The sequence below is a fragment of the Balearica regulorum genome, chromosome 19, assembly GCF_011004875.1.
Source record: "Balearica regulorum gibbericeps isolate bBalReg1 chromosome 19, bBalReg1.pri, whole genome shotgun sequence".
Taxonomy (NCBI): domain Eukaryota; kingdom Metazoa; phylum Chordata; class Aves; order Gruiformes; family Gruidae; genus Balearica; species Balearica regulorum.
Genome location: NC_046202.1, coordinates 5,104,450 through 5,114,871, shown reverse-complemented (window position 1 = coordinate 5,114,871; position 10,422 = coordinate 5,104,450). Strand labels below are relative to the sequence as shown.

Genomic DNA, 10,422 nt, shown 5'->3' with positions numbered 1-10,422 from the left:
AGGTCCGTTGCAGATTTTTGGTCCATTTTAGAAACCAATGGTTTGTAATGAAGCGCTGGCAAAGGGGTGGACGGGAATGGAGCCCCAGAAAGCTCTGTAGCGATGTGCTGTTGCTGCGAGTCCCTGGAATCCCTTATAATGGAGAGAAAAATGTTAAGTGTGTCTCAGGGATTTGGCTTTCTTAGCCCCTGGATTCAAATAACGCCCAGCAAAAGAAAACACGTTAAAGAGGAGCAATTAGACAAGAGAATTTTCACAGCGATGCCCGTGGCTTTGCACGTTAGTTACTGCAGAGTAACTACAGCGTGAATTTACAGGGGACCACTACCCTGCGCTACCCCCACGTGCACACGCGTGCCCACTCGCGTACTCCAGAGAAGTTAGTGCCAGGCGGTTATCACGTTGTGATATCACATTTCTTGCGGCGTGCAGGAGATTCTCCATGTAGACAAGCCCTCAGAAGCCTTAGATTGGGTCTAAGTTTGGTGGGTTTTTTTTCAGGAGATTGGTGGTGGGGAGCAGAAGTGCCCTGAACCACCTTATTTCTCAGCGCAGTCGTATTTCTGGGTCCCAGGCTGTCAGCTAGAGACAACAGAAAGGCCGGGGAGTGCGTCTCTTGGTCAGGTACTTGTGCCCGCAAAGTTTTGATAAAAGAGAGAGGCTCAGCTAATATGGAGCCAGTGGATATGGCCAGAAGCCATCTACAAAGCCTGAATAAAATAACAGGCGATGAAACTTTGCATAGTCTGGGCGGTCAGATAGATGACCGACCCCAGTAACAACCCGCAGCGAGGACAGGGTGGAGGGGGGCAAGAGGGGATGGGGCTGGATGGAGGATTGAGGGACCGTGTCAGGATGGATCCCGTGGGAAACAGCCGAGGAGCCGCGTGTTGTGGAAGACATGGCAAGGTGCGGGATGCCTATAGGCAGATCAGGAGGAGCAAAGTCTGTTTTCTCGTTATGTTAAATATAAAAAATTAAAAAATAATACTACTTGTGGAGCTGACCCCAGCCAGCTCCGGGGATGCTGGAGATTTTCAGAGATGCAGAAGAGCGTGTGAGGGGTGTGGGGATCCCAAACTCCTCCGTGCCTCTGAAGATCTCCTGGAAGGCCCTAAGCTGAAGCCCACAAGGGTCAGGGGAGATGAACACTGGCAGTGGTGGGGGCTGGATCACCCTGCAGCTTTTGCGTGACGGAGGTGACGTGACATAAACGTGTAAGTGGGTAGAACGGGCTCTCCATGCCTTGGTACTGCTGCTACAGGTTAACCAGGCTCTTTCCTCAGCGCCATGAGTATTAAACTCACTTTGGGTGCACAGAGAGAGAAATGTGGGGGTTCACAGAGAAAGCATCGGTTTTCCTTCCGCTAAAAACCCCACCATGGGATCGGGGTAAGGAGGAGCCTGGCGTTCTCATGCAGCAACAGCCTGCTCTGCCAGCTCGGAGATCTGCCCTAAGTGATAAAAGAGCTCGTAGGAACAGATATGGAGAACATTCCCAAAGGCATGCAAATGGTCATTGTCTCTTTTTTTTTTTCTTTTTTTTTTTTTTTCATCAAAAATACAAAAGCACCCACCACGTCCTCCAACTTTGGTGGCTGCGTTTCGTTCGGAGCAGAGCCGTGGTCCTGCTGCAGCTCTGCTCTCCCTCCTTCTCCGTGGAACAGCTCTCAGCTCCCGATGGCAGTTTGAGCTTTGTTGTTTGTTTTTGTTTTGTTTTCTTTTGTTTTTTTTGTAGAGACAGAGAATTTGATGATTTAAAAACCAACAACCCCCAAAAATTCAGTGACTTATGCCAAAATTCTTAAGATGATTCCTCGAAATGTCCTGTTCTCGCCTTAAATTTCTCTTTTAAAATAAGCTTCGTTCTTGAAACTCTCTCCTCCTCTTGTACTTTAGTTGTCTCCCCACTCCGTGAGTTTTGCTGGAGGGGAATGAGGTAGTGGATTTCCCCCTTCTCCTCTCCGCTTGGCATCCGATGTCCTTTCCCATTCCTTTTTGCAATGGTTTTTTTTTTTTTTATCCCGTCACTTGTACAAACTCATTTCCAAGAGGCGGTGAAGTAGAAGCATGCATTCCTTCAGACGGCGCTCCAGAGCAGGCTGTCTAGGGCTGCCCACCTACACTGTGACAATTTTTTGTTGCAAGGCTGAAAGTAAAAACCCCAAAAGGAAAGTTGCCTTCCTCCTCTTCGAGGTATTTGCATGCTAAAACATCTTCTAGGAGGCTGTAAAATAAAGAGAGTCTTAGGGCAGCTTCCAGGAGTCACAGATGTTTTTCCCTTATGCTCTTGGTTTGGGCTTTGTGTGTTTCTGAAGTTCCCGTTTGCCTGAGCTGCATGCTGGTCGTGCTGGTTTTGGCAGGTGGGTTTGTGTTTGGGAGGTTCCCCAAACATTTTGGGATTGAACTTCTGGACAAGTTGATTTGTGTCCCGGACCCCTTTGGTTTTATCCCGCTACACTCTTCTAAACCCACCACAGCCTTTGCCAGGGCAGGACTTCTCACCAGAGGGACCGTGTGTGGTCACCACTGCACTGTGGGACAGCACGGGGGGACTTTCCGTTCTGGTCATTGGAACAACGTTTGTTGCTACTGCGAGGAGCCCGTTCTCCAAGGTGTTTTGCATGTGTGTGTGCAGTTAGTGATGGTCAACCCAGCCTGGACCGCACAGGGGCTCCAGAGCCCTATCACTGCAGTTGGGGTGGGAATGGAGCACCGTCTGCCCTAGGGTCCTGGTGGATGGTGGGAGGGTGCGTCCTATACACTGGGCTGGAGACAGGAGCCACGTGAGGTTCCTGCTCTAGCTGAGCTGGGGAAAAGAGAAGGAAAAGTTACCTCTGACGCTGAGTGAAACGTAGAGCACGATGATGATGGTCCCCAGGATAATGGAGACGATGCTGAGCAGCCTGGCCATGCGTCCGAGTCGCCGGGCTCCGTCCATGTCCCCTTGCTGCCCGCTGTTCCTTGACTGGAGGGAAACACAGAAAGAGGCTCTTGAGAACAGCCGCGGCTCTACAGCGACTCTCTGGCTGTAGTCCCCAAAATGAAAGCTGCTGCGTCAGCGGGGGCTGGATCTGCTGCCCTGGGCTCCGGCAGGATGGCACGCCTAGCCCCATCTCCGCCTGGGATGCCGTTCTACCCTGGGTAGGAGCTGGGCTGGCTCAAGTCTGTCTTTTATTGGAATGACTAAGAAATAGCCCTGGCTTGGGACAGGAGGCACAGCGCAGCCCCAGCCAGCAGCAGCCCCTCTCTGACTCTTTCATGCAAAATCCTGAAATTCCTGACTTCGGTCCCCAGAGCAGCTCACTTCTGTGGGACCGTGCAGGGGGTCTGCGCTCCCCTGGCGTACCGCTGCCCTTCTGCAGCTTACATACAGGAAAAGCATCCTGCCTCCATCGTCTTCTGCAAATTTATGTATTGAGAAGCGATGCGTATCGCAAGTTTAATTATCACTGGCAAACTGGGGGACAAAAGCAGTGACATTTCCAAAGCAGCATGTGGCCTCTTTGCCGGCCGTTGCTGCTGAATGTGTGTGTGAGAGGAACGGGCTTTGATAAAGCGGGCAGTAACTGCTGGCTTTCATCTCACGATAGGGCGTGCTTTGGTGCCTCGGCATTACCCTGAATTTCTGCATCAACATAGATGGGCTGCGTTCACCATCTCTGTTTTTAAATGCGGTCCTCCTACAGTGAATTCCTGCTCTTGTGTGTGCTGTAGGGAGGGAAGGAATGGTCCGTATAGCGTCTCTCTTCTGCTTCTAGTTTCATTGTGATTTCTCCTGCTGCTCTATTGATTTCTTCAGGCAGCTCAGAGAAAGCTTTCCTCCGCTCTGTCAGTAAAAGAAAGGGCTCCCTGGCTGTGGCAGGGCTGAGGAATGGGATGGAGGAAGGCACTAGGAGGTGCCTGGAAATTATTGTGTGTGGCCTTATTAAGGGCTGAAGAGAGAACCCCAAAGGTTGGAGCTAGAACAGGACTCGCCTGGTGCTGACGGTGGTGAGCGCTGGTGTCTTAACAGGAGGCTCTCGGTGGGATAAATTGTGTTGGTCCTTGTCTTTGGGAACAAGTGGCAATTCAGGGCGGGTGGAGAACACAACTTGGAGGTTCCCTTGGAAACTTTGCTTTTCACTGCTCGGTCAGGGCTGGCCACCATGGGCTCAGCAGAGATCCAGACCCTGGGGCATCTCCACAGGGTTAGTGAAGCTTCCCTGGGGTCTGCCCAGCAGTGCTGCCGGGGCCACAGCTGCAAGGGGCTGGACGGGTTGAGCAGGATTTGGGCTCGCACCCAAAGAGGAAAGACTTGGAGGAGCATGGGTTCACCTAGACCTTGCCCGGTGCCTGACGGGGTAGCGAAGGTGATGCTGTGGCCTGGCTCCTCTGAGCTTCAGCGCCAGCTCTTCCTGCCCTGCGCTCAGCAGCGCTGCTGACCCGCTGGGCAAGAGAAGCCTCCGCCTATGCCAGCCACGCGCGGCAACCTGAAGACCAAGCACAGCTCATCAGAAAAAGTATGATACACAGATGCATCGTGAACTTTCAGAGTAAGTAATTAAATAAGGACCGATCTTCTTTCTCCTGTAATTGGCAATCATTCGGTTCCCAAGTGAAAAATACTCAGGTCAGAATTCCTGGTGAGGGAGAAGCATTACTGCCGAGAGAAGAGCCCATAGTGCTCCCCAGCCTGCCGGAGCCAGTGCGCTGGGCTTCCTGCACTTGGCTGAGGGAGGACCTAGCACTTAGCAGAAGGGCAGCTGTGCAGTGCCACGGCGAGGTTATTACGGTGAAATTACTCACCGTGCGTCAGCATTCGCTGCGTGCGCGGCGGAGAGGCTGGAGCCCCTCCATCAGCAGAACAGGGGCTGCCTGCTCGGGAAGCAGTGGACGGTCTGCGACCAGTGCAACTCTCTGGACTGAAAAGCCTTCCCGAATTCACGCAGAGCCCTTCTGCCTCCCGTGAAACCCATCAGGAAGGGGTTTGGGAGGGAGGGAAATTCGATAAGGAGTTTTAAGGTGCACCGGTAACATTTTCACCTGGTTGGGAAGGCTTGGAGTGGGGGGGAAGAGAAGCAACACAGGCTGGGTGGAGAGACCAGGGCGAGGAGCGGGGAGTCCAGCACACCGGTCTGTCACCTTGATCTGCTGGAGGGGTCGGGCAAAACTCCCCTTGACCTCCCTGGGGACAGGGTTTTGTAGATACTTTAACCGCCTTGAAGCAGTTACTCTTTCTTTAGAGATGCTTTTAAGTATTTAACATTTTTACATGGGTTAAAGGCTTCTTCCCCAGACCCATCCATCTCCAGCCGTGCTGCCTCGGCCGAGCCGGGTCTCAGGAGAAGAGGGAGATGTGGGGCAGGCTGCAGGGCCGGCAGCTCCCCGCAGCCCCGTACCAAGGGAGGAGCATGGCTGGGGAAACTCGGAGTTAAAAAAAATAAACATGCTAGTTGGAGTTAAAGGTGGAAGTGTATTAAAACAATCCCACTTTCCTTTCAAAAAATGTGTATCTCAGAAATAAGAACTGTGCTGGAAAGGGTCCCCTGACAAATGGTGTTAGTTTTTTTTAAATAAAAAAAAAATTAAGAGTCAGGAGGCCTAGCACAGCTCCAGCACTAACAGTGAGACATCATTGAGAATTCAAACTAACAAATACTCAATGTTACTCCCTCATTTCCCGTTCATCCTGCTTTAATACCACTACCCTCTTGGCAGCACCATGACCGAAAGGTTCCCAGCCCGGGCTGGGCGCTGCCTGCTGCTCCGTAGTGCTCGAGTAAGTAAAATGCAGCTTTGAAGACTTCCAGGTACTAATTTCACTTTACATCACCAGGTAAATAATGTAGTGGAGCCTCAAACAGGCGGCTGCTTCCGCTGCATCCCTGCAAACACCCCGCTCCGCTCACTGCCACCCCGTATAACAACGTCCCCACCGCTGACACCGGGAGAGCTCAAGACCTTGTTTCTTCTGGTCTCAACAGCATGTGTGACAGACAATATACAAAATTGATGGGATGCCGCCAAGAGCCTATTTTCATTATGGAACAGGAGGTGACAAAATGAAGCCTCATGGGCTGGTGGCAAGAGACGGGGAGAACGCAGTAGCCCGGAGAGTGACAGGATCCCTGTCCTGCTCACTGGCAGCTTCCAACATTTGGGATTATTTTCTTTTTTTTTTTAAGGCTCAGATTTTTTGTAACAAGTGTAATATTTTTGCAGGGTGTGGGTTAGATTGCAGTGAAATACGCAGTTTTAGCTGTCTGCTAGGGAAAATATATAGGCTAATGAATTTGATGTATTTATCACTACAGCTTCTGGAAGTGTTTATTGTTCGTTTATCCTGAACAATTATGAAAAATACATCAGCATTGGCAGGGGGTGTTTAGCAAGCATTTGTTACTGTACATATATTATTCATCGATGTGGAATGGTTTGATTATAGCTCTCTAGTATCACTAATCCTCTGTTTTGCTTTCCACATAAAAACATGAACATCTTGTTGATAAATCAAGACTGGCCGGGACAGAATATCTCAGAAAGGCTTGAGGGCTACGGGGGAGGAAGTCACTGTGTGTGCCAAGGGACTCGGTATTACGGCGGAGTAGTAAGGCAATCTGAAGGACCCTAGAAGTGGGGCTGGAAGGGCACGCTCTACCGCAGCACCCATGGGGCCAGGTAAGTCTGGGTGAATCAAAAAAGTTATTAATCTTACCTGTTTCCAAACTGTTATCTGTTCAAGTTACTGTTCAGAAGGGGGGTTTCCCGTAATTGATCACCTAAGTTGTCTTGTGGCAAAGGAAGGCAATTACTTTTCTGTGTTAGTCCCGGGGACAGAGAAGATGAATCGTCACCTCCTCTTCCCCGCAATCTTCCCCAATTTATGAATTGGCTTTGGGTGCACTCTGCTGCCTTCCACCAGTTACTCAGAATAAATCATTAAGCCTTGGCATTTGCGTTTTGTTGAAGAAAACATTCTGAGAGGTATAAGTCAACATCAGACTTAGACAGATGACTGTGCCATTTAAAATGAGTACGGATAATTTGACTTCTCCCACATCTTTCGGGAATGACAGTACTTATTTTGGACACCAAGTGCTGTGCAGAATTGCCCTTGGCGTTACTTTACGCTGGTTCTGGCTGGATTTACCTTTCTTATTCACATCATTTCATTTGTTTGGAGTTTTGCACACTGGTAAGTGACCTCTCTTGGCTCCTTCCCCTCGATGTGACTGGACTTTGACAGGAAGGGGAAGGGGTTCGATAACAGCAGTACAGTGTGGGGGTGTGGTACCCAGCCCTGCCCTGCCCTCCTCTGAGGTGGGTCCCACGGGTCCCATCCCTCCTGGGGAGGGACCCAAACCCCTTAGTGCAGCCAGGTCCTCGCTTGGTCAAGAAAACGCATCCGAGGGTCAGTGGAGGAGCCTCCAAGATAACGCATTTCCATGAGACCGGCGTTATCAGGAACTAGATAGGGGGAACTAGAGCAGATTTTTTTCCCCACCTCTGGCCATAGGCCCTGCTGGGATCTGAGAGCAGCTTTTGAACAATGATTTATGAGACACTAAACCCAAAAGCATTCATTTGCTTTCTTCTCTGGTTGCTGCTTATTACCCAGAAAAAAAGCTTTCATGTGCAAAAAGCATTGACTTAGGAAAGAAAAATACAACTGCAGAGCTAAAGGAATGTCAGCACATTGTGGAAAGGCCCCCTCTCCCCACCCCCCCCGGCACTGGGACTCATGAAAACCTGGTTCCTGCTCAGATTTGTGCATGACCAGGCGCTCCTGGGTTTTATTCTGTGGGGAGACCTCAGCCTGTGGGAACCTCAGGGGGCACTGGGAACTACATTCCTCAGGGGTGTAAGCGGGTGAAACATCAGCTGATGCCCTGAGAGCTGTTCCTGCTGGCAGGAGGACCTAGCCAGATGTTTCCTGACCCCGCAGGGTCAGAACAAAACAAGGATCACTCCTCGTCCTGCTCCACTGGCACCGTGCAGGGGTCCCTGGCTGGCAGGCGGGGTGGCGGTTGTGACAGTATAGGCATGGCCAGGACTAGAAAAGGCACTAATAAATTGTGTCCCATGGGACAGGGAGTGCAAGGGCAACTGTGAAGGAGCCAGGGGATGCACACTGGCTACTAATGTGCTGTACGTGCTAGAAACCTTGTTCTGGAGAACAAGCTCATCCGCGTACGCCTGCTGCCTCAGTGGCCCTAGAGGGCTGGGGGCAGGCATCCCCTCCCCCAGCTCTGGGCGGGCTCTGGTTGATGCTGTCAAGGGCCTTGGAAGCAGAGGGCAGCCAAAAAGTCTTATTGCCTTATTGGTCCTGCCTCCCTTTGTGCTTAACACAGTAAATACACAGCGGTACCTCGCTGTCTAGCAGTATTAACTGGCTCCTGCTCTTTTTTCACTGTTTACTCTTCTACTCCATAGGGCTTATGTGGCCCAAGGCACATCTCCACCGTGCTGGAGGCTCCAACGCCTGCAAGGGAGAGTGTGAGAGTCTATTTTGCATGAAGGCTAATGTGGCTGGAAAATCCCCGTGAGAGCCCTTGTTTATTACCATGGATATGCAATACCCGGCTGCTTTCCCTCTCGTCGCAGTGCAAAGTCAAACAAGGCTGGCTGGCTTCCCCATATGCCGCCTAAACAGGCTCTGCCACACCACTGTACTACGCAGATGACAGCTGGCACTGGCAGAAATGATGATTCCTCCTCAAAATGGAAACTGGTTTCTCTAGAGGGCTTTCTGTGGCAACTGCCAGTGTCTGTCTTCAAGTTGGTGGTGGGTTTGGGGGAAGTGTTGGCTGCAGGTGCCCCTCAGTGTATTTCTGTGTGGTAAGCAGATAAGTGTTTTCCCTGAGCTGATCTTCAAAGAAAAGATTTGCCACTGTTGTAAATCATGGGCATAAAAGTTGCCCGGGGAGTGTATGGAAGTGGAGCGTCCTGAGGGGTAGGGGGTGGCCGTACTTGCAAGGCCGTGCAGCCTGAGAGCACTGGGCCACCTGTACCTGAGACGGGTGGGAGCCCAGCTAGCTTTCTTCTCCCCTGCTCTGATGTCCGTGTATTTGTTGGGGAGTGGGGGATGTTTAATGGAGAAAATTCCTTCTCCACGGCAACTGAAAGAGCTGCAGATGCAACCCGTCCCTTTGAAGTGTCCGAGGACAGGAACCAGCCTCCGGCCAGGGTGTTCCCAGTGCTGCAGGGCTGGGCTCGGCTGCTAGGAGGTGCGGAGGGAGATCCCTTGTCCTTGCTTCGCCTCGCAGCTCCTTCCCGGGGAAGCCCGGCGAGCCGCTCTGGACCGCTGCCTGGCGGCGGGGACCGGGCTTCCCGGAGCCGCCGGGCTTCCCGGAGCCCTGCCCTGGGTGCGCCCGGATCCCACCGGCAAATCCCTGGCTGGCCCTCTCCGTCCCACCGCCTCCCCGCGAGCAGTCCCGGGCTCGGACGCCGGCTCTGCCGGGGGTCCCCGCCGGCTCGGAGAGCCCCTGCCCGCCCCCACCCGCCTCCCTTCCCCGAACCCCGATCGAAGCGCCCCGGAGGAGCCGAGCAGCGGCACAGCCCGGCCGAGCTCCCCGCGCTCCCGGCTGAGCTGCGGGGGCTGCGGAGGCTCCGCCCGCCCCGGTTCCCCGCCGCGCCCCGTGCCCCGCCGGTGCAGCACCGCGGACAGCTCCGCTCCCCGCTCCCACCGTCGAGGCGGCGGCGGGGGGAACCGGGCGGGTCCGGGCGCACGGCGGGTCCCGCACTCACCATGATGGAGAAGACGAGGGCCACGACGTTGATGGGCCAGACGGGGCAGAAGCAGGAGAAGATGGCGAGCACCAGGTAGTCCCGCGGGCGGCCCTGCTCCGGTGCCGCCGTGCTGGTGGCCGTGGAGGAGGCTCTGCCCAGGCTGAGCCGGGACGGCGAGAGCGGGGCCGCCTCCAGGTGCCCGACCGACACCGACTTGTAGGCGAGCCCGTGCCCGTTGCGCTCCGTCTCTCCGGGCAGCGCGGCCGTGAAGGATTTGGAGCCGCGGAGGCCCTTCTCCTCCCGGCCCTCGGTCGCCGCCAGCAGTTTCTCGGTCTCCTGGAAGCGGGTGGGCAGCGCCGTGCCCGAGCCCGAGCCCGAGCCCGAGCCCCCGGGCGCGGTGCCGGTGCTCGCCATGGCCCGGCGGAGCGGGCTCCGAGCGCGCCCCGCCGCTGCCGCTCTGCGCTCGGGGCCCGCCGCCCCGCGGGAGGCCGTGCCGGAGGAGGGGCCAGCCCGGCTCGGCCCCCGGCGCAGGATCGGGGCCGCGGACCGCCCCCGGGGTGTCCCCGTTCCCCTCTTCCCCCGCCCCCGGACCGCGCTCAGCCCCCGCCCGACCCGGTGCAGGCGGCGCCGCTGCCCCCGGGGATGCCGGCAGGGATGCGGCGGGGTGGAGCGGTGGGAAAGCCGGGGTGTCCCCTGCCGCCTCCAGCCCGG

At 54.4% G+C, this 10,422-nt stretch overlaps 1 protein-coding gene across 1 annotated transcript; it reads right to left on the bottom strand.

Moving 5' to 3' along the window:
* Positions 1-1,701: 1,701 nt before the first annotated feature.
* On the bottom strand, positions 1,702-10,216 carry LOC104639557 (trafficking regulator of GLUT4 1). The gene is made up of 3 exons (XM_075771566.1): positions 9,730-10,216; positions 2,836-2,968; positions 1,702-2,227 (listed from the first exon to the last, which is right to left on the bottom strand). The coding sequence occupies exons 1-3, from the start codon at positions 10,123-10,125 to the stop codon at positions 2,220-2,222; spliced, it is 537 nt and encodes a 178-aa protein (XP_075627681.1). The 5' UTR covers positions 10,126-10,216; the 3' UTR covers positions 1,702-2,219.
* Between the last annotated feature and the right edge of the window lie 206 nt (positions 10,217-10,422).